The following is a 24,101-nucleotide window of genomic DNA, read 5'->3' on the forward strand; positions in this document are numbered from 1 at the left end:
CCTGTTCTCTCTCTCTTCCCCAGTACAGTTTAAACCTGTTCTCTTCTCTCTCTCTTCCCCAGTACAGTTTAAACCTGTTCTCTCTCTCTTCCCCAGTACAGTTTAAACCTGTTTCTCTCTCTCTTCCCCAGTACAGTTTAAATCTGTTCTCTCTCTCCTCCCCAGTACAGTTTAAACCTGTTCTCTCTCTCTTCCCCAGTACAGTTAAACCTGTTCTCTCTCTCTCTCTCTTCCCCAGTACAGTTTAAATCTGTTTCTCTTCTCTCTCTTCCCCAGTACAGTTTAAACCTGTCCTTTCTCTCTCTCTCTCTCTTCCCCAGTACAGTTTAAACCTGTTCTCTCTCTCTCTCTTCCCCAGTACAGTTTAAACCTGTTCTCTCTCTCTTCCCCAGTACAGTTTAAACCTGTCCTCTCTCTCTCTCTTCCCAGTACAGTAAACCTGTCCTCTCTCTCTCTCTCTTCCCCAGTACAGTTTAAACCTGTTCTCTCTCTCTCTCTTCCCCAGTACAGTTTAAACCTGTTCTCTCTCTCTTCCCCAGTACAGTTTAAACCTGTCCTCTCTCTCCTCTTTCCCCAGTACAGTTTAAACCTGTTCTCTCTCTCTCTCTCTCTTCCCCAGTACAGTTTAAACCTGTCTCTCTCTCTTCCCCAGTACAGTTTAAACCTGTTCTCTCTCTCTCTCTCTTCCCCAGTACAGTTTAAATCTGTTCTCTCTCTCTCTCTTCCCCAGTACAGTTTAAACCTGTTCTCTCTCTCTCTCTTCCCCAGTACAGTTTAAACCTGTTCTCTCTCTCTCTCTTCTCTCCCCAGTACAGTTTAAATCTGTTCTCTCTCTCTCTCTCTTCTTCCCCAGTACAGTTTAAATCTGTTGGCTCAACCATTACTTCCTGCTTACTGCACAATGAACCAATCAGACTTCTTTCTTTAAAGAGTATTTGTTGTTTTTATTTATGCACTGTTTCCTCTATATTGTAAATTATGGCCGCCATCGCTCACCACACCCCCACCTTCGCTAATTCTGCCACCGCTGCTGAAAGAAAATCTAAGGGAAACACTGTTATTATTCACATCTGTGATGGTCTTTTTTTTTCTTTTTTTTTCACCTCTCTTTCCCCCCTCCCCACAGGAAACAGTAGAATATGCCTTCCTGATCATCTTTACGATAGAGACCTTTCTGAAGATCATAGCGTATGGTTTAGTCATGCATCAGAACTCCTACGTAAGGAACGGCTGGAACATGCTAGATTTTGTCATTGTTATAGTAGGGTAAGTACCACGTTCCTCCTAGACAGAGTCATACACACATGCATGTACTCACACATACACACACACGCACGCACGCATGTACACACATGACTATGTCAGATCCTGCTGATCCCAAGGCCCAAAATAAAGCCCAATCTGGAGCACTGAAAGGTTACAAAAATGTTAACATAAACACAAGTATGTTGTAAGATGTTATGTAATGAAAAACACTGTAGAACACACAAACACGCAGCAACATATTCAGAGGGAAAACACACTGCAACAATTCACCCCCCTGTGTATGAGTCTCTATTTGATCAAGAAGGATCATCGGCTTAAGACTCTTCATCACATCCAGTACAACAAGAGGCTCTGGCAATCACACACAACACACACACAACACACACACACACACACACACACACACACACACACACACACACACACACACACACACACACACACACAACAACACACACCACACACACACACACACACACACACACACACACACACACACACACACACCACACATACACAGTAGTACCTCGTGAATTACCTGAGATCCTGTCGTCTGTCACATGGTTTTAGGATTTGGGTTCGCAGTCAAGAGGAAGTCACACACTCGCTTCTGATTTTAAAAAAGGAAATGGGAAAAAAACTTTGTGTAGTCTACTACATAATGCTTGATCCCATGATACAGTACCAGTCAAAAGTTTGGGTACTGTCACGCCCTGACCTTAGAGAGCCTTTTTATGTCTCTATTTGGTTTGGTCAGGCTGTGATTTTGGGGTGCATTCTATGTTTTGTTTTCTATGATTTGTGTTTCTATGTTTTGGCCGGGTATGGTTCTCAATCAGGGACAGCTGTCTATCGTTGTCTCTGATTGGGAACCATACTTAGGTAGCCCTTTTTCCCTCCTTTCGTTGTGGGTAGTTAACTTTGTTTGTGGCACTATAGCCCTGTAAGCTTCACGGTTGTCTTTCGTTTGTTGTTTTGTTGGCGTCATTTATCTATAATCAAAGGAATATGTACGCTCACCACGCTGCACCTTGGTCCACTTCTTTACAACGGCCGTGACAGGCACACCTACTCATTCAAGGGTTTTTCTTTATTTTGACTATTTTCTACACTGTAGAATATAAGTGAAGACATCAAAACTATGAAATAACACACATGGAATCATGTAGTAACCAAACAAAGTTTAACAAATCAAAATGGATTTTATATTTGAGAGTCTTCACACTCTTGGCATTCTCCAACCAGCTCACCTGGAATGCTTTTCCAACAGTCTTGAAGGAGTTCCCACATATGCTGAGCCCTTGTTGGCTGCTGTTCCTTAACTCTGCGGTCCAACTCATCCCAACCATCTCAATTGGTTTGATCAATTGGCCTGGTCATCTGATGCAACTCCATCACTCTCCTTCTTGGTCAAATAGCCCTTACACAGCCTGGAGGTCTTGTTGGGTCATTGTCCTGTTGAAAAACAAATGATAGTCCCACTAAGTGCAAACCAGATTTGATGGCGTATCGCTGCAGAATGCTGTGGTATCCATGCTGGTCAAGTGTGCCTGAATTCTAAATAAATCACAGACATTTTCACCAACAAAAGCACCCCCACACCATCACACCTCCTCCTCCATGCTTCATGGTGGGAACCACACATGCAGAGATCATTTGTTCGCCTACTCTGCGTCTCACAAAGACACACTGCGGTTGGAACCAAAAATCTCAAATTTGTAATCAGACCAGAGGACAGATTCTCCACCGGTTTAATGGCCATTGCTCGTGTTTCTTGGCCCAACAGTCTCTTCTTCTTATTGGTGTCCTTTAGCAGTGGTTTCTTTAAGCATTCGACCATGAAGGCCTGATTCATGCAGTCTCCTCTGAACAGTTGATGTTGAGATGTGTCTGTTATTTGAATTCTGTGAAGTATTTTCTGAGGCTGGTAGCTCTAATGAACTTATCCTCTGCAGCAGAGGATAAGGGATCTTCCTTTCCTGTGGTGGTCCTCATGAGAGCCAGTTTCATCATAGCGCTTGATGGTTTTTGCGACTGCACATGAAGAAACTTTAATATTTCTTTACATTTTCTTCATTGACTGACCTTCATTTCTTAAAGTAATGATGGACTATCATTTTTCTTTGCTTATTTGAGCTGTGTTTTGCCATACTATGGACTTGGTCTTTTACCAAATAGTGCTATCTTCTGTATACCACCCCTACCTTGTCACAACACAACTGATTGACTCAAACGCATTAAGAAGGAAATAAATTAACTTTTAACAAGGCACACCTATTAATTGAAATGCATTCCAGGTGACTACCTCATGAAGCTGGTTGAGAGAATGCCAAGAGTGTGCAAAGCTGTCATCAAGGCAAAGGGTGGCTACTTTGAAGAATCTCAAATATAAAATATATTTTGATGTTGAACACTTTTTTGGTTACTACATGATTCCATGTGTGTTATTTCATAGTTTTGAGTCTTCACTATTATTCTACAATGTAGAAATAGAACAATAGAGACAAACCCTTGAATGAGTAGGTGTGTCCAATTCTTGGACTGGTACTGTATATCTGGGAAGAGCTGAGCCTTCCTTGAAGGGTATTTCTTCTCGTTATTTCTCTCCTTTTAGTGGCTTTCTGTAATGGTAGTTGATATCATTTGAATTATATTTTCATACACTCATTATTGACAGAAATATATAATTATATTGAGGGGTGTGTTGGCAGACAGACTCTGGGGTGTGTTAATCAGTTGAAACACATACACATACACACACACACACACATATAGAGAGAGAGACCTTGTGTGGTGGTCAGGAGGGTGACGTTTATGTCCTGCACAGCTTCCCCGGGGGCTCCAGTGTAAACTGAGGACGAGGTGTAGAACACTAATGTTAAACATAGAGAGATAAAGGTGAATTAACAAACACGTTTCACTGCACCCGTTTGGTGTATGTGACAATAAAACACACACACCCAACACACTACAGTAGATGGCCCAGAAAATACCATTAAGATAAATCAAAGCTCTGTATCACCTCATTCTCCATGAAAGCCTTATGACTCGGGCTGTTATGTTACAATTATGTCATCTATTTCTCTGTGTGTCTGACCTGTTGTGATATCTCATTCCTCTCTCTCTCTCTCTCTCTCTCTTCGTCTTCTTCTCTCTTCTTCTCTCTCTCTCTCTCTCTCTCTCTCTCTCTCTCTCTTCTTCTCTCTCTCTCTCTCTCTCGGCCGCTCGCTCTCCTCGCTCTCTCTATCTCTATCTCTCTAAAATCTGTCTTCTCTCCCTCACCCTTTCTCGTTATCTCTCTTTCCCCTCTCTCCTCCCCCACAGGTTGTTCAGTGTAGTTCTGGAGGTGATAACCAAAGAGGGTGATGCGGGGGCTCAGGGGGGTAAACCAGGAGGCTTTGACGTCAAGGCCCTCCGAGCATTCCGTGTGCTCCGCCCCCTCCGTCTTGTCTCAGGAGTACCCAGTGAGTCGCCATTGCGCCAGAACATGTCTTCACTATGGAGATATGTTACCATGTTTATACCATATGAAGAGTTTATTTCTAAAATGCCAAACACCAATTTTCCACATTTGTGTTTTTTCAACTTTTGAAAATATTGCTCATGTGTGTAAAACATTACTATTCTCAGATAATTCATTCATAGATTTTAGATGTGTATGAAAATGTTTTTTGGGCGGGCAAAATGCTATATATCCATTGTTTAGCTAGAATGGAATATTTGATTGTGATAATTGTTTGCCTCACCTAGCTATCTTAAGATGAATGCACTTACTCGAAGTCACTCTGGATAAGAGCTTCTGCTAAATGACTAACATGTCAAATGTTTTACATACAGATCTCATATTAATGTATTGAATTATAATTACAAAAATAAAATATATATTGATGTCACAAATGTATCATTTGTACATTGCTTTATTTAAATGTAGTTATTTGTTACATTTGACTGTGTAAAACCTAGCAGTACTACTTATGTCACTGTGAGTGAGGTGGATATATAGCATTTTGGAAAAAATATGATTATTTGTCTCTCTGAAATGAAACCATCAAGTGATAGACTTAAAACAAATACATGTCTGTCATTGAATAATCCCGTTACATAATTAGATTGGTGTGTTTTTTCACTCTCTCTCTCATCATTTCTTTCAGCAATAAAAGCTCATTTACCTGCATTTCTGAAAATAAATATATTGCATTTTGGAATTAAAATATTCATATGTCTCTAGTTCAATATGACGTTTTCATTGATACACGTGTACAGTCTGAAATCCATAGGCATAAACATCAATAAATAGTCTAGAATTAGGTTCGCTATGTCCTCATAGCATTATACTGTGTGCGTGTTTGTGTGTGTGTGTGTGTGTGTGTGTGTGTGTGTGTATCTGAGCCCTCTCTCTCGGTCTCTGTCAGGTTTACAGGTAGTGTTGAACGCCATCATTAAAGCCATGGTTCCTCTGCTCCACATCGCTCTGCTAGTCCTCTTCGTCATCATCATCTATGCCATCATCGGCTTGGAACTCTTCATCGGCAAGATGCACGCCACCTGCTACCTGGCGGGCACCGGTAAGGACCTGCGTCCGTAATCTGTCCATCTCAGTCCTCCTCTGTCTGTCACAAGTTAAACTCTTTCCAGATGTTGATGCATGTCAGCTCTACAGACAAAAGTTATGCTGCATTTAGATGATGGATGCAATAAAACGTCGTACTAGTCGGAATAGCAGGACAAGAAAGCAAGAAAGATGGTGACGGAAAAAGCAAGCCTGCACAATGGTATGTGTTGCTATAGTGATTTCAGTAAACAATCAGTGCAAATCAACATCCGGTAGAAAACAATGCTATGGCAGACGGTTTTAATACGTTTTAATATTTTAACTCTGGCGGCAAGTCCCATCTACCGTGGTGGCTGAAGGCATTCACCGCCAGCCCTCAGCGGCATTTACGTCGTTCTCTCATTGAAACCAATGGCATCCGGTTTGCCGTCTACCTCGTGTATCTAAACGCAGCATTACTGATAACCAATACTGTAGAAAAACACAGGTTCAATTCTTTTTTGACTGATATGAATCATCTGTCTGTACAAACCGTAAGACCTCAGTCACTCACTAGTTGGAATCGGCTTTGATTCAATATTTAATCTGCTGACAATCATGACTCTTATTCTAGCACTCAGGCCCTGAATATGAATTAATATACAATGAATATTACTTACAGTCAATCGGGGATCTATATGAAACATGTATATGAAAGCTAGATGACATTGTTTCGTTTCTCAGCTACAATAATGTGGTTTTATAGTGGGGAGTTTATGGACAACGTGTGTGTATGTATTGCCCTCTCTCTTTGTTACTTGATTGTTTACATCCCTGTGGTAGTTTAGAAGCAGCAATACAGGGCAGTTCAGGGCAGAGTAGACCCAGATCTCTGCTAGCTGTAATCCGGGGCTCTATGCTGATGTTTGCCCTTGAGAAAGGCACTTACCTGGGACTCAGACTCCTTCTCATCATCATGCTATTAGAAGTGATTATGGATGAAAGGAGATGTAAGCCATGTCAGTTGAGCAGATGAAGTGGAACTGCAGGGGGTGAATTTATGAATGTAATGTATGTGTGATTATGAATGTAATGTATGTGTGATTATGAATGTAATGTGTGTGTGATTATGAATGTAATGTAGGTGGGATTATGATATTTTATATGTGATATGATTGTGTTTGAATGTAATGTGTGCTGTGCATTATGAATGTAACTTGTGTGTGTGATTATGTGAATGTAATGTGTGTGATTGAATGTAATGTATGTGTGATTTAATGTAATGTGATGTTGATTTATGTAATGTGTGTGGATTATGAATGTAATGTGTGTGTGTAGTCGTGTGTGGTGTGTGTTTGTGTGTGTCTGTGTGTGTGTGGGTGTGGTGTGTGTGTGGTGTGTGTGTGTGTGTGTGTGTGTGTGTGTGTGTGTGTGTGTGTGAAAGAGAGAAAAATAGCCTCTGATGTGCTAGTGTGCTATAAGAATGATGTGTTAAACACTGTACTGTACACTATACATGTATACATATGAAATGTGTATCTTTAAACAAGAGTATGTAAGCAAAACTAGACAAAATAGTTTGCTTTATAAGGGAATAAAGCCACACTTTTCTGTGCGTCCGAGTGTCTTTTCACACCACTGAATGTATTTGATATTCTCGTTGCCCTCTGATGTTTTGTGTCATTGTTTACTCAGCTGTTGTCAGGCATTCCATGCTGTATATTATTGTTGTCCATGTTTAGTAATTTCTAACTATTCTCCTTCCCTCTTTCTCCCATATCTCTCCCTTCCCTCCCCCTCTCTCTCTCTATATCCCTGTAGGCATTCTGGCAGAGGAGGAGCCTGTTCCGTGTGCAATGTCAGGCCATGGGCGCCAGTGCATGATGAATGGGACTGTGTGTAGAGAGGGATGGCATGGCCCCAACGGTGGCATCACCAACTTTGACAACTTCCTGTTTGCCATGCTTACTGTTTTCCAGTGTATCACCATGGAGGGCTGGACTGATGTTCTCTACTGGGTGAGGCTGCTGCTTTATGAACCACACCCAGCTAGCAACTAGTTAGCCATCTCTACTCACAGTAACACAGAGGTTTCAACAGGGTAAGCTTAGCGTCATCGCTAATACTGGATGAGCTCCAATCAAATCCAACCTATAGAACCTATAAAATGTCAGACTAGAGGTCTCCAACTTTTTGGACCCGTACCAAAATGAACCTGGGGCTTTCCCATTCGGACCCGATATGCATGAATACATTTTTAAAATATAGAAAGACGTTCCGAACGGACCCGAGGACAACTAGACTTGTATAGACCTAGTCGGATCCAGGGTCAAATCCGGGTCAAATCCGAGTGAGGGAAGCAGCAGAAAAGTGTTTAAGCTACTTTATTAACCAGAGTTGATAAAGTGTGAGGTAGATAGAGGTGACGCTCTAGCAGGGGCTGTGCTGTGTGTAGGCTACCGTCAATGTGAGCGAGTGACACAGGGAGGAGGGAGGGAGAGACGAGAGGGCAATCAACCAAGCCCGGCAGGTGCTATAGTATACTAATAGCTGCCATATCTAGGTTATTTATCATTCAATGTGATTACGTAGTACCCGTCTTGACTGTATCAAATTGGGAGAAGCTAGTTACGCTAGCTAGATAGGTAGCTAGGCTAATTGAGGCTGCATGCACTCGTTCTACACACTTAAACAGACATCAGCTCCATTCAGAATATAAAGTAGCAGCCTACCTGTTCTTGGTTGATGTAGCCTATCCTTTTCCCTCTCCCTCTCCCTCTTTCTTTCTCTCTGTCTCGCTTTCTCTCTCACTTTCTCTCTTCCGTCTTCTCTCTCTCTCTCTCTCCTCTCTCTCTCTCTCTCTCTCTCTTCTTCTCTCTTCTCTCTCTCTCTCTCTAATTCGAATTCAATTCATTTGCTTTCATTGACATGACGTGACCAATGTACACTATTGCCAAAGCTTCTCTCTCTACTAAATTAATTCAAGTTTAATTTGCTTTATTGGCATGACGTACCAATACATATTGCCAAAGCTTACTTGGATATCTTACGATATGAAAATAATGAGAATCAAAATTGTCAACGGGACAACATAAACAACAATATCCAAGGGTCAAAATAACCCATATTTTGAACAATACAATAAGCATATACACGTAGAGTACATGTTCAGGTTGATTGGTCTGTCAGACACTGTCCCTAACTTATGGCAGGCAGCAATGTAGTGCGCTGCCAACCCACAGCTCTCTGCGTCCTCCCCAACAGGACGGGTAGCTACTCCTCATCAGAGAGGTCTTTTGAAACCTTGAATAAGAGTTTCAAATTTGGGGAAATGAAACTCTCATATTGTTTTATATTTTTCACATTTGTCAGGAAATCTCTCTCTTCTTACTGCGAGCAGTCACGTTAGGATTCCAAACAAGCCAATTAAATGACACATACTCTAGACCTGTGACAATCATTCAGATTATCAGATTGTTTAGAATTCTGGATCCGTGAACCGCTCGGCTCCCGGATCTGGTCGGTGATGTGTATTCGGGTACAGGTGGATTCGGTGAAGACCTCTATGTCAGACAGTACACAAACATAGCCACCTTTCCTCTCGCTTTCACTCCCTCTTTCTTCCCCTATACTTCCCTCTCTCTGTCCCTGAACCCTACCCCTGAACCCTACCCTATGTCCCTGGACCCTACCCCTTTCCCTGAACATACCCCTGTCCTACCCTGTCCCCTAACCCTAACCCTAACCTAATCCTGTCCCTGAACCCTATCCCTGCCCTGAACCATACCCTGTCCCTGAACCCTATCCCTAACCCTACCACTGTTCCTGAACCTGAACCCTAGCCGTGTCCCTGAACCCTATTCCTGTCCTGAACCCTGAACCTACCCCTGTCCCTGACCCTACCTCTGAACCCTATTCTGTCCCTGACCCTATTCCTGTCCCTGAAACCTGAACCCTACCCCTGTCCCTGAACCCTACCTCTGAACCCTATTCCTGTCCCTGAACCCCATTCCTGTCCTGAACCATACCTCTGTCCCTGAACCTGTCCCCATAACCCTCCGACTGTCCGTAACCCTGAACCCCTGAACCTACCCGGTTCACTGAAACCCTATTCCTGTCCCTGAAGCCCTAGAACCCTGACCCCTGTCCCTGAACCCTATTGCTGTCCTGACCTATTCCTGTCCCTGAACCCTACCCCTGTTCTGCCTGACCTACCCCCTGAACCCTATTTCCTGTCCCTGAACCCCATTCCTGTCCACTGAACCATACGCTGTCTCCTGAACCGTACCCTGAACCATATTCCTGCCCTGAACCCTACCCCTGAAGCCTATTCCTGTCCCTGAACCAAATACACCCTGGTCCTGAACCCTATTCCTGCCCTGAAACCCTACCCCTGAACCCTATTCCTGTCCCTGAACCTACCTCGACCCCTGAACGCCTACCCCTTCCCTGCGACCCTATTCCCTGCCTGAACCCTATTAGACCATGTCCCTGAACCTATTCCTGTCCCTGAACCCGCTATTGCCTGTCCCGAAACCTACCCCTACCCTGTCCCTGAACCCTATTCCTGTTCCTGAAGCCCCTATTCCTGTCCCTGAACGACCGTATTCCTGTTCCCTGAACCGCTATTCCTGTCCCTGACCCCTATTCCTGTCCCTGAACCCTATCTTCCTGAAGCTTTCCCCTGAAACCTTTCTGGCCGCTGACCTTCCTCGACCCTAATACCTGCCTGCTACCCTAGACCGCGCTAACTTTCCTGTCCCTGAACCCTACTACCTGTCCTACCCTTCGTCCCTGAAACCCTATTCCTGTCCCTGAACCCTTTCCTGCTGAACCCTATTCCTGTCCTGAACCCTATTCCTTCCGAAACCTTACCTATCCGTCATAAACCTTCCTGTCTGAACCCTATCCTGTCCTGACTACCCGTCTGACCCTATTCCTGTCCCTGAACCCTATTTCCTGTCGCCTGAACCCTATTCCTGCTCCCCTGAACCCTATTCCTGTCCCTGAACCCTACCCCTGTCCCTGAACCCTATTCCTGTCCCTGAACCCTATTCCTGTCCCTGAACCCTATTCCTGTCCCTGAACCCTATTCCTGCTCCATCTCTTCTTTCCTCTTCCTTTCTTGCTTTCTCTTCTCTCTTGACTGACTCTCCCTCCCGCTCTATCAGTACTGCCCTCTCTTTTTTCCGTTCATGTACCAGTTACCATGGTGATGCGATGCTAATGAGGCCATGGATGGGGTGAAGGTGACAATGCGAGTGGAGGAAAGATGTAGCCACTCAACAGACATGAAAGGGATGGAGTGGGAGCTGAACACAGAGGAGGAATGGAGAGATGATTGGCAGTTGTTTGACCTCCCCTCCCCTCTATGTATGGTCTGCTCACACATCTACCCCCTCCTGTGTGTAGTGTCCTGAGAGACAGATTCTTTATAACAGTGGTGGGAAATCTTTTCTGCGCTGTGGGTGCAGGATTTTGCTCCAGCCAACTGTAACACAACCTGATTCATAGTCTTCATCAACAAATGAGCTGTGTTACTGTTTTGGGTGAAGTAAAAGCCTGCACCCACACTAGTCTTAAAGAGAGAGTCACTGAAAAGAGGAAATAACACAACTTAGTGTATGTAAACTTCTGACCTACTGGAATTGTGATACAGTGAATTATAAGTGTATTAATCTGCCTGTAAACAATTGTTGGAAAAATTACTTGTGTCATGCACAAAGTAGATATCCTAACCGACTTGTTAAAACTATAGTTTGTTAACAAGAAATTTGTGGAGTGGTTGAAAAACGAGTTTTAATGACTCCAACCTAAGTGTATGTAAACTTCCGACTTCAACTGTAGGTAGGCTGATCTAGTTTTCCCAGGAACTTCTGGATTGTCCTCTAAAGCTAACTGTGACTGTTTTTGTTGTTTCAGATGAATGATGCCATGGGCTTTGAGCTACCCTGGGTCTACTTCGTCAGTCTGGTCATCTTCGGCTCCTTCTTCGTTCTCAACCTGGTTCTGGGAGTGTTGAGCGGGTAAGACATTAGACTCATCAATGTCCTATATACTGTACATATGCACGTACACACGCACAAATGCACACATACACACGCACGAGAGTGCACACACAGAAATACACACATAGAGGGAACAGGTTTCTGAGTTTTTTTCTTTGTGTGTGTGTGTGTGTGCGTGTGTCTGTGTGTGTCCGTCCACAGAGAGTTTTCCAAGGAGAGAGAGAAGGCCAAGGCTCGTGGAGACTTCCAGAAGCTGAGAGAGAAGCAGCAGCTGGAGGAGGATCTGAAGGGCTACCTGGACTGGATCACTCAGGCCGAGGACATCGACCCTGAGAATGACGAGGAGGGGGACGAGGAGGGGGTCAAACGCAACCGTGAGTCCTCCTACCTCACCACCCTCTACACATCTCATTCCCCTCTGTTCTACTACCTCACCACCCCCTTCATATCTCATTCCCCTCTGTTCTACTACCTCACCACCCCTTCATATCTCATTCCCCTCTGTTCTACTACCTCACCACTCTTCACATTATTCCTCTGTTTACTACGTCACAGCTTCTTCTATTCATTCCCTCTGTTACTAACCTTCACCACCCTTCACAATTATATCGCTTTCTGTTCTATCATACACTCTTCTATCATTCCCTATGTTCTCACTACATCAACCCTTCATATCTATTCCCTTGTTCTACTACCTCACCGACTCCCTTCAATGCTCATTCCCCTCTGTTTAACTACTCACACTCCCTTCACATTACATTGCCCCTCTGTTCTACTACCTCACTCACCCTTCAATTCATTCCCTCTGTTTGACTCCGTCACACCTGCTCTAAATCTCATTCCCTCTGTTCTATCTACCTCCACCCCCTTCATATCTCCTTCTCTGTTCTACTACACCTCACAGCTTCACATCTCATTCCCTCTGTTCTACTACTCACCATTCATTCATTCATTCCCTCTGTTTTCTAACCTACTCACCACCTTCATATCTCATTCCCTCGTTCTACTCTCACCACCTTCACATTCATTCCCTCTGTTTATCATACCACCCCTTCTATCTCATTCCCCTCTGTTCTACTACCTCACAACCCCTTTACATCTCATTCCCTCTGAATTCTCTAAGTCACCACCCTTCATCATAATTCCCCTCTGTTCTATACTAGCACGTCACCCTTACATTCATTCCTCGTTCTACTACTCATCTACCTTACATCTCATTCCCTCTGTTCTACTACTATCCACCCTTCATATCTCATTCCCTCTTGTTCCTAACCTCAGCACCACCTTCACATTCATTCCTCTGTTCTAACTACTCACCACCTCCTACACATTATTCCCTCTGTTCTAAACTACACCACCTTACAATCCTCATTTCCCATCTGTTCTACATACTCACCCCCTTCACATCTCATTCCCCTCTGTCTATAGCCTACCCGCTACCATCACACCTTCACATCTCTTATTCCTCTGTTCTACTACCTCACCACCCCCTTCACATCTCATTCCCTCTGTTACTAAGCTACTCACCCCCATTCATAATCTCATTCTTCTGTTCTACTACTCCCAACACCCCTTCACATCTACTTCCCAGCTATGTTGCTATCTAGGTTCGGTCACCTCCTTTATTATTCTTTATACCTCTGTTCATTCCATATTTTTGTATTTACCCATCTCTTTTTTTTGCCACATCTAGTATCTCTTGTTCCATACACAAATTTTCGAACCACCACCCTCTCTTCATTGCTCATTCCCGCTTACTGTTCTAAACTAGACATTCAGATGCACGTTATATCCTTTTAGTTCAGTCCTGTCTGTTTAACTACGTTCTCACCGTTACAATTCATTTCCGGTGGTGGTGTTATAATGACCCAACGAAAATCACCCAACCTTAAAAGAATATATTCATCATGTCTCTTCCCGTATTAGAAATCATATTCAGGCTTAAAGGTCCTCATTCCTCTGTATACCTACATTACCATATTCAACGCGGACTTCACAGGTCTCTGATTCCTTCTGTTTCTACCGGTCACCAGCCTCTTCAATCTCATTGTCCCCTCTGTCTTTTTTCTACATCCTACCGCTTATTATTCTTCTCCCTATGTTCTACTTAGGCCGTGTCTCACACGTCTTACCATCTCATTCCCTCTGTTTAGCTACCGTTCGCTCACAGACTTCACATTCATTCCCAGCTCTGTTTACTACTCAATACCTTCCACATCTCATCTCCCCTCTGTTTTCACTCATACAAACTCACACCCTTCACATCTCATCCTACTGTTCTAAATGTCCATACTACCAGACCTCTACAGTGACAATCTATTCACTTCTGTTCTACTTACGTTAAAGTCACAGGATCTCCTTAATTCATTCCCTATACTGTTTAAGTTCTTACTTAGGCATACGAAATACCTTAGCAGCTATCTCATTCCTATGTTCTATTACTTTTTCATCCAAACCTTCTTATCTTCATATCACCGTCTCTTATTCTAGTACTATAAATTCGTTTACAGATGATTCCCCTCTGTGTCTACTATCACCATCCTCATGACATATTCCTTCAATTATTCTCTGTTCTACTCATACTATATATAGCAATAGGGTACACCTTCAATATTTTTCCAGCCTCTGATTCTACTACTCACCATTCCATTCATTCCCTCTGGTTCATACCTCACTGATTCATTCATTCTGCTGTTCTAAGCTACATCAAGTTGACATCTTATTCTCTGTTCTAATCTACTTCACCAACTCTTCATCTGAATCCATGACTCTGTTAATACCTACCTCACAGCCTCTACAATCTCATTCCGCTGTTGTACTACCTCACTCCTTCACGATCTATTCCCTTCGTGTTCTCTACCTACTTATCACACCTTTCATATCTAATTCCCTCTGTTCCTAGATACGTCAACTTAATCTCATTCGCCTCTGTTCTACTCCTCATACACCCTTCCATCTATTCCCTCTGTTTACTACGTTTCAACGAACCCTTTACTTCATTCCTCTTGATTCTACTACTCCACTGCTTATAGATTATTCCCTCTGTTTACTACTCACATGCTTCTACGAATCTCATTCCCGTCTCTGTTTCTACTATCAGCCTAATCTACAATTGTCATTCTACTCTGTTATCTACTATCCGAGCATGCATTTTAACTGGTTATCCTCTGTTCTACTACCTCACACCCGTTCAGGTACTATAATTACCTCTAATGTTTAGCTACCGTAGACAGGCCTAGTCAATTCATTCCTCTTGTTTACTACGCTGATACCAACTTCTATCGTCATTCCTCTCTGTGTCGTTATGCTCTCGGATCATCGCTTACACATCTCATTTGGTCTTGTTGTTAAGCTACAGTGTGTACGAACCTTGGACCTTCATATTCATTGGGTTGTGTCTATAGACGTATCAATCACTTCGATTACATTATTCGATCTGTTCTAATAACTCAAGCGGATCTCTAAATCTCATTACCCTCTGTTCTAACTCTCCTTACCCTTCACATCTATTCGATTCTGTTCTTATACTCACACGATACGGCCTTCTTCATATCCTTTCCGGCCTCTGTTTCGCTAGACTAACCCTTAAGCTCTTCAGCGCTGTCTACTACCCAAGACTTCACATACTCAATTCTCTCCTGTTTCTACGCTTGAGAGAACACCAACCACTGTCACTAAGACCTTTCATTACGACTACTGTTTCTAGACTACTCACAATTGGACTTAACTCTCATGTCCTTGTTCTAATATCAGAGGGGCATAACTACCTTCCCGATCTATTCACCTTCTGTTCTATCATCACCAGACAATTACAAATCTATATCCTCTGTTTTACTACCGGGGTTATCACCACGCCTTCCCATCTCATTCTTGTTATACTTAACCACTTCATTCATTGCCCTCGGCTAAATAGGGCCTGGGAGGGGGGGCGCACCTCACAGACTTCCATTCTTATTCTTTGTCTAAAATACTCTACACACGCCTTACATCATTTCCATAATGTTCTACTACTCACCACACTTACGTTCATTCCCAAACTCTGTTTATAAACCAAACTACCATCACACCCTTACTCTCATCTCCTCTGCTTCTTAATACCTATCCACACTTAACACATTCATTCCCTCTGTTCTACTCAATCCCCCCACCCTTCACATTCATTCCTCTGTTTCTACTACCGGATCAAACACCGCTCATATCTAATTCCCCTGTGTTCTATCTCGACCTCAACCTTCAATCTCATATCACCTTTAGTTCTATCTACTCTCACACGCCTTCCAGTTCTCATTATCGTGTTCTACTGTAAGGTTTAATGATTTTAGGATCAGACATTATTCGACGTAATGGTGACAAGCTAGTTTTGGGTGACGCATAAGGTAGGACATCTTAATAGAATTCCATTAAATTGATATCTTTAAAACATTACATGTATTGGTGTGTGTGCATCTATACTTCCACGATACATGTAGTACATACACACAGAAAGTAGGTCACATGGGGTGAGCATTGGACCGTGAGTGTTTGTATTCTCTTGTTTTTTTGAAACCAGGTTTTCTTGGTTCTTGTGCTTATACATGGAAGGGAGTTCCATTCAATCATGGCGCTGTATAATACTGTATGTTTCCTTGAATTTGTTCTGGACCTGGGGACTGTGAAAAGACCCCTGGTGGCATGTCTGGTAGGATAAGTGTGTGTATCAGTGCTGTGTGTAAGTTGACTACGCAAACAATTTGGAATTTCCAACACATTCTTGTTTCTTATAAAAACATCAAGTGACGCAGGACTTGCTTTGTGTGTGGTGTCAAAAAAGCAGAGCATCTCTTTATTATAGACAGACCTCTCCCCATCTCCCCAACCATTGAATCAATATGTTTTGACCATGACAGTTTACAATCTAAGGTCAAACCAAGTAATTTAGTCTCTTCAACTTGCTCAACAGCCACACCATTCATTACCAGATTCAGCTGAGGTCTAGAACTTAGGGCATTATTTGTACCAAATACAATGCTCTTAGTTTTAGAGATGTTCAGGACCAGTTTTTTACTGGCCACTAGGCCTTACCCCATTTAGTCGACTGGTCGATTGTTTGGTCGATAGGCTGTTGGTCGACCGAGATTACTTTAGTCGAGCAGCCAAAATGTTCTTATTTTTTCATGGTGCACAAGACACCTGTCTGATTCTCAGTGGACTAATCCATTGCGTAGGCCACGAGGATGGTACAGTCCATCACACTAAGACATGTGATACTGAAACTGTATATGGCTATATTATGTAAAAATAATGGTGCAAATCTAATATTTCTAATATTATTTTATAACAAATGCGATTTCTCCTGCGTTGGATACAGTCGCTGTCCATAGTTCTGAAACTTAATGTTCAGTGCGCCGTAGAATTGTCGTTTTTCCCTATGCATAATAGCAAAGTTAACCAGCATTTTGGGATTGGCCAACAATGCGGCGGAGGCAGCAGCAGCAGCAGAGACGAGGAAACAGCCCTTTGCTTTAGCCTAATTGTCTAAGAAAATTAGGAGGAGAGAGACCAACTTAATTAGGTCTATAATCAATAGCCTAACTGTTTAATGTGCCTGGCTTTATAAATCATCCATATACATTGTATCTACAGAAATTAGACAGATCTTGCTTCTGTTGCCTGTTTGAGTATTTGTTTAATTAATAGCCTGCTGATTCCGTGAACACCAAGCCTCATGCAATGGCAAAATGTCGGATAAAGCAATTTCACAGATTCGGCTGTTTTTAATATTTGCTATGCTGTAATAAAGCCCTAAAACAATTGTTACAACAGACTGGTACTGCTTTCAATGTATTTAGTGTTGTTTACACTGTTCCAAACAGGCAGAAAAATGATATTGTAATCTAACAGCACCTGTTTGTCACACATAATAAGCACGCAGCTCTCGCTCCTATACATTCATTCTTTGAAATGCAATCAAGCATTTTAGTTTTAAAATTAAATAACAAAGGGAACTTTGAATAAATAGCCTAAACAATAAATAAAACACAATTCACAAATGCATGCAACTGTTTTTAGTCTGCTGTAATAAAGGATTTCTTTATATTTTTCTCTCGTTACAACAGACTCTTTGAAATACTTATTTATTTTGTGTTGTTTACATTGTTCCAAATGGTCAGAAAAAAATATTGTAATCTAACAGCAACTGTTTGGCACACATAATATTCACACAGTGCTTGCACAACCAAGTCAAATGTCTTCCACACATCTGACTTCCCTTTCCCTCCTGAGCAACCAGTAAACATTAGACCGTTTCTAGTTTCTTTTTCACGTCCTCAGCAACCATTTTGCTCTCACGTATTATTGTGTTTGGAGTTTGTTATAACCAATTTATTGATGTGATTATGATAGGCTATAGGTCAGGCCCTATTGGTCACATGCATGCGATGCTTACATGTTTCATATAAAAGAGAGCAAGAGTTGAGGGAATAAACAAATTCTGGATTTCGGTAAAATAACTTTTCAGTCAGAAACTAAATGGCTGTAATGATGTTGCAGCTTCAGCAATGACAGCACAATAAACACTTGCTGTGCTGTTATTTTTTTTAACACTGTGTGACCATCTGGCTCTTTCTTGAGTCATTTGTGTGTCTTTTATTTAATCAAACAGTGTGCTTAAAGCATCAGACAAGCTCAGTGAATATGTAGTTGATTTTATTCAAACAGATAGGGTGTGTCTGTCTATATATGGAAAAATAAGTTTAAACATTTAGACCAATCGATTGGTCGAAAGAACAGGACGACTCTCGGTCTACCAAGATTTTTTGTTAGTTGGGGACAACCCTACTGGCCACCCATTCTAAAACTGACGGCAACTCTTTCTTTAGAGTTGCAGTGATTTCACTAGCTGTGTTTGCTGGCGCTTGTAGGGTTGAATCATCAGCATACATGGACACACAGGCTTTGTTTAATGCCAGTGGCAGGTCATTGGGAAAAATAGAAAAGAGTAGAGGGTCAGGAGAGCTGCCCTGCGGTACACCACACTTTTTAACATTAGAGAAGCTTTAATTAAAGTTCTATTAAATAAATATCTCTGAATCCAAAATATGGCAGAGATTGAAAAGCCATAACACATACGTTTTTTCAACAACAGGTTATGGTCAATAACATCAAAGGAACTGAAATCTAACAGTACAGCGCGAACAACCTTCTTATATGTTCAACCAATCATCAGTCATTTGTGTCAGTGCAGTACATGTTGAGTGCTCTTCTCTAAAAGCATACTGAAAGTCATGCTGAAAGTCTACTCTACCCTGTTACCAGCACCTGGCCAGCTGTGTGGTTCAGAGACAGAGGTCTAGGTTTTAAACAGGTTTAAAATAAATCTGTTTTTGGAATGCAATAATGGGTGTTTGTACCCTGTTGGTTCTACCACCTGTTCCTGTGATGTTATGTCACTGGATCATATTGCTATTGATCCCAGGACTTCCTGAGAAATTGTTATCATTCTGGGTAAATCAAATAAAAGTGAATGTCATGTCCGCTGCTTCAGCTGTAACACACACACACACACACACACACACACACACACACACACACACACACACACACACACACACACACACACACAGAGGAATGATGATGATATGACTTATGTGGAAGAAAGAGACAGTAATCCAAATCCTCTTTATGTAAGCGTGTGCAGCATGAAGCATGACGACACAGTGCTTCCTGTTGGGATGAGACACTTGCTACTATATATACAGAAGTATGTGGACACCCCATCAAATTAGTGGATCCAGCTATTTCAGCCACACGTGTTGCTGACAGGTGTATAAAATTTTGCACACAGCCATTCAATCTCCATAGACAAACATTGGCAGTAGAATGGCCTTACTGACGAGCTCAGTGACTTTCAACATGGCACCGTCATAGGATGCCACCTTTCCAACAATTCAGTTCGTCAAATTTCTGCCCTGCTGGAGCTGCCCTAGTCATCTGTAAGTGCTGTTATTGTGAAGTGGAAATGTCTAGAAGCAACGACTGCTCGGCTGCAAAGTGATAGACCACACAACCTCACAGAATGGGACCGCCGAGTGCTGAAGCTCGTAGTGTGTATAAATCGTCTGTCCTCGGTTGCAACACTCAATACCGAGTTCCAAACTGCCTCTGGAAGCAACGCCAGCACAATAACTGTTTGTCGGGAGCTTCATGAAATGGGTTTCCATGGCCGAGCAGCCACACACAAGCCTAAGATCACCATGCGCAATGCCAATGCTAGAGTGGTGTTAAGCTCTCCGCCATTGGACTCCGGAGCAGTGGAAACATGTTCTCTGGAGTGATGAATCACGCTTCACCATTTGGCACTCCGACGGACAAATCTGGGTTTGGCGGATGCCAGGACAACACTACCTGCCCCAATGCATAGTGCCAACTGTAAAGTTTGGTGGAGGAGGAATAATGGTCTGGGGCTGTTTTTCATGTTTCGGGCTAGGCCCCTTAGTTCCAGTGAAGGGAAATCTTAACGCTACAGCATACAATAACATTCTAGACGATTCTGTGCTTCCGACTTTATGGGAACATTTTGGGGAAGGCCCTTTGCTGTTTCGGCATGACAATGCCCCCGTGCACAAAGCGAGATCCAATCAGAAATGGTTTGTCGAGATTGGTGTGGAAGAACTTGACTGGCCTGCACAGAACCCTGACCTCAACCCCATTGAACACCTTTGGGAGGAATTGGAATGCCGACTGCAAGCCAGTCCTAATTGCCCAACATCAGTGCCCGACCTCACTAATGCTCTTGTGGCTGAACGGAAGCAAGTCCCTGCAGCAATGTTCCAGCATGTAGTGGAAAGCCTTCGCAGAAGAGTTGAGTCTGTTATAGCAGCAAAGGGGGGACCAACTCCATATTAATGCCCATCATAGTGTATGTAGACTGACTGACTGACTGACAGACTGTGTGTGCATGCATAGATGCACGTTTTAGTGTGCAGAGAGAGAGAGAGAGAGAGAGAGAGAGATATTGGCTGTAGTATCCATCTCATCTGGGCAATTTTTAGTAGACATAATAGGCACATCAGTGATGCTATTGTTCTATTTTTGTCTCCCCCGTCATTAACTGTAAAGCCTGGGAGATCTAGAGCGTTAGACTAATGCATGCCGGTAGGTTTGAGTGCCTCATCTAAGGTATCAGCAGTACTTTCACTATTGGGCTCTACATGGTAGCTATGTATTGATGTACTGTTTCTCATTGAGTTTGTATGGGACATTAGTTGAGCTGGTTGCCATTGTAAACAAAAAGCAGTAAATACTACGGCAGTGTCTTATCATGATCAGGATAACCCAAACAAACTCTATCTTCAATAACGTAAGGTTTATATTTGAACATTTAATTTCAGATAGTGTATTTATACATGTTCAGTAGCAGTGTTGCAAATGCTTTGGCTTACAGCCAGTGAAAGTAATGTTAGGCTGTGATTGTGAATGGGGTTCTTGGCAAACATGACTCAGTGGTAGAATCCCTTGAGGCCTTGAGGTGTCTGTGTGAGTCTGTTTAAAAAGAGATGATTGTGCCTCCCATGTGGCGCAGTGGTCTAAGACACTGCATCGCAGAGCTAGCTGTGCCACTAGAGATTCTGGGTTTGAGTCCAGGCTCTGTCGCAGCCGGCCGCGACCGGGAGACCCATGGGGCGGCACACAATTGGCCCAGCGTCGTCCGGGTTAGGGGAGGGTTTGCAGGGATGTACTTATCCCATCATGCACTAGCGACTCCTATGGGCCGGGCGCAGTGCATGCTGACACGGTAGCCAGGTGTACGGTGTGTTTCCTCTGACACATTGGTGCGGCTGGCTTCTGGGTTAAGTGGGCATTGTGTTAAGAAGCAGTGCGGCTTGGTTGGGTTGTGTTTCGGAGGACGCACGGCTCTCTACCTTCGCCTCTCCTGAGTCTGTACAGGAGTTGCAGCGATGAGACAAGATTGTAACTACCAATTGGATACCGTAAAAAAGTGGTACAAAAATAAATAACTACAACCCCCCCCAAAAAAGATATGATTGTTTCTGGAAAAGCCTCTCCCACTGCTCTGCCTGGCACTGCCGCAGCCCTAGCTCTATCCATCTACCCACTGGTTTTAGGTCTCCACAGAAAGCTTTATTAGTGCATATCTGTGTAGTGTATAATCTGTCACTGTGTTAGACTATTAGCCCCCTCTATGTCAGTTGTCTATGTGTGGTGTCTAGGTACCATACTTTACCAACCCTCTTTCCTTAATGTACATGTTTTGTTCTGCGTAGAGTTCAACTCTGTGTGGCCCACTAGCTGCTACTAATTGATGTCCTTCTTCTTCTTCTTCTCTCCTCTGCTCTACAACTGCTTCTTCTTCTCTCCTTCTTTCATGCCTTCCAGTTATTGGCTCCTCTTCTCTTTTGTCTCTTATGTTTTGTTTAGTGCTTCTCTAGTCTCTTCCTAACTGCTTATATAGTAGTAGACATCTGTTCTCTCTTGTTTTCTACTGACTCACTGCTCCCTCTGCTGTCTAAATGCATATACTGCATGCCTTTAAAACACCAAGGCGTGACACTGGCTGACCTAACGGAGAAGAAGAAAGGGAAGTTTGGCTGGTTCAGCCAGTCCACAGAGACACAGGGTAATTTGGGTTGTGTGTGTGTCTGTGCGTCTGTGTGTGTGTGTGTGTGTGTTTTGCCCTCCCTCCTTTGCTTGCTTGTGCTTTGCTACTAGTTTAATGTGTGCTTGTCCAATTGTTGTGTTCAAGCCTCTCTACTACTACTCTTCATTTCACTCAATCAGCCTCTTCATTAGATCTGTGTCCTCATTTTGTCCTGACTCTTTGGTAAAGTAGGACAAGCAGTGAGTGGGTGGATTTGTGAATCAAACATCAGTATTTTGAGACACAACCAGCAGGTTTAAGGCTTCTAGAGGTTACGAAAGGTCATGTGCATGTTGTACTGTAACCTAGAATTCTCCGGAACTGGACCATAAGTGAATAAGGGATATATTGTCTGCAAATGTGAACACATTGATATGTTGATAATGGAAAGGGTATGCATATTTGTAAACAATCAAAATAGATAGATTGCCTTGTAGACATGCATTGTGGGGTCATTTTGAGTCATTCATTGCCATTTCTTTTATTTAGTTCATTTTTATAAGCCTTGTTTTTTTACTCCATTCCTGTGCACTGTGATTTGGATTTTTCCTTGAGATATTTTGTGGAGTATTTTTGACCTTGTACTTACTTATTCATAAGGTTTGTACAGCATCTGCACAGATCCACTACTAGTATAACGTTTCTAACCCTATCAGAAACCACACTATTGTTATCCCATTCACATACTAAACAGCATGGATGATATGTGCAGGTTCTGCAATCAGCCCTCTGTATTCTGACTGTCAATGATGGTCCTCAAAGAGCCCTATACTGAATGATGAGGATATGAAATCATGCCATCTTTACTAGATTTAAACTACCCAAAACACTCAACCATAAGTAGGATTGGGTTGGTTACTTTTTAAATGTAATCTGTTACAGTTACTAGATACCTGTCCAAAATTGTAATCAGTAATGTAAATTTTGGATTACTCAAACTCGGTAACGTAATCGGGTAACTTTCGGTTACTTTTGGATTACTTTCCCCTTAAAAGGCATTAGAGAGAGACAAAAAGGATCCATCAAACACATTTGACGTGTCATCCTAGTGGTCTCTGACTTGTGGTCAAACTTTTTTCAATGCTGAATTGAATGTCATTGAGAAAACAAAAAGGTGTCGTCATGTATTTTTTCACAAACATCCTTTCTGAATTTAAATGTAATCCAAGAAGTAATCATCTAGTTTTTCAAAAGTATCTGTAATCTGATTACAATATTTTTACTGGTAACGTAACCGATTACAGTTATAGTCTTTTTAAAATCAGATTACATGTACATGTAATCAGTTACTCCCCAAACCTGATCATAAGGGTTCTTTAGGTTGGAAAGTCAGAGCCATAGTTCGACTGGATCTCACCTTACTTCCTGTGTTTGTGTGATGTCACAGCAAGCAAGCCCGCCAGCGAGACAGAGTCTGTGAACACTGACAACCCCAACGGAGAGGACGATAAGGCTAACTGCTGTGGACCACTCTGGTGAGTCTGTCTGTCTCTGTATGTCTGTCAAGGTTCAAGGTTTCTTTCTACCTAAATAGACAATTGGCTTAAAAAGCTACTGTAATACGTCATTCATGCAAATGGATATTAACAATATGATTCTTCATTTCTTCAGTCAAAAAATGATCAAATCAAAGTACAGGTCAGTCGTCTGTCAATACTAT

The 24,101-nt window shown here is 42.6% G+C and overlaps 1 protein-coding gene across 1 annotated transcript in view; it reads left to right on the top strand.

The window, feature by feature from the left end:
• The first annotated feature begins 1,126 nt into the window (after nucleotides 1–1,126).
• The window catches only part of LOC111976881 (voltage-dependent L-type calcium channel subunit alpha-1D), a 59,920-nt gene continuing 36,945 nt past the window's right edge, over nucleotides 1,127–24,101 (top strand). The window contains 9 exon segments of the mRNA XM_070448172.1: nucleotides 1,127–1,266; nucleotides 4,591–4,730; nucleotides 5,679–5,831; nucleotides 7,619–7,815; nucleotides 11,720–11,823; nucleotides 12,007–12,179; nucleotides 22,346–22,420; nucleotides 23,829–23,916; nucleotides 24,053–24,079. Of these exon segments, the coding sequence (XP_070304273.1) occupies nucleotides 1,202–1,266; nucleotides 4,591–4,730; nucleotides 5,679–5,831; nucleotides 7,619–7,815; nucleotides 11,720–11,823; nucleotides 12,007–12,179; nucleotides 22,346–22,420; nucleotides 23,829–23,916; nucleotides 24,053–24,079 (1,022 nt within the window). The 5' untranslated portion in view covers nucleotides 1,127–1,201.

The sequence above is a fragment of the Salvelinus sp. IW2-2015 genome, linkage group LG17 (assembly GCF_002910315.2).
Source record: "Salvelinus sp. IW2-2015 linkage group LG17, ASM291031v2, whole genome shotgun sequence".
Lineage (NCBI taxonomy): Eukaryota > Metazoa > Chordata > Actinopteri > Salmoniformes > Salmonidae > Salvelinus > Salvelinus sp. IW2-2015.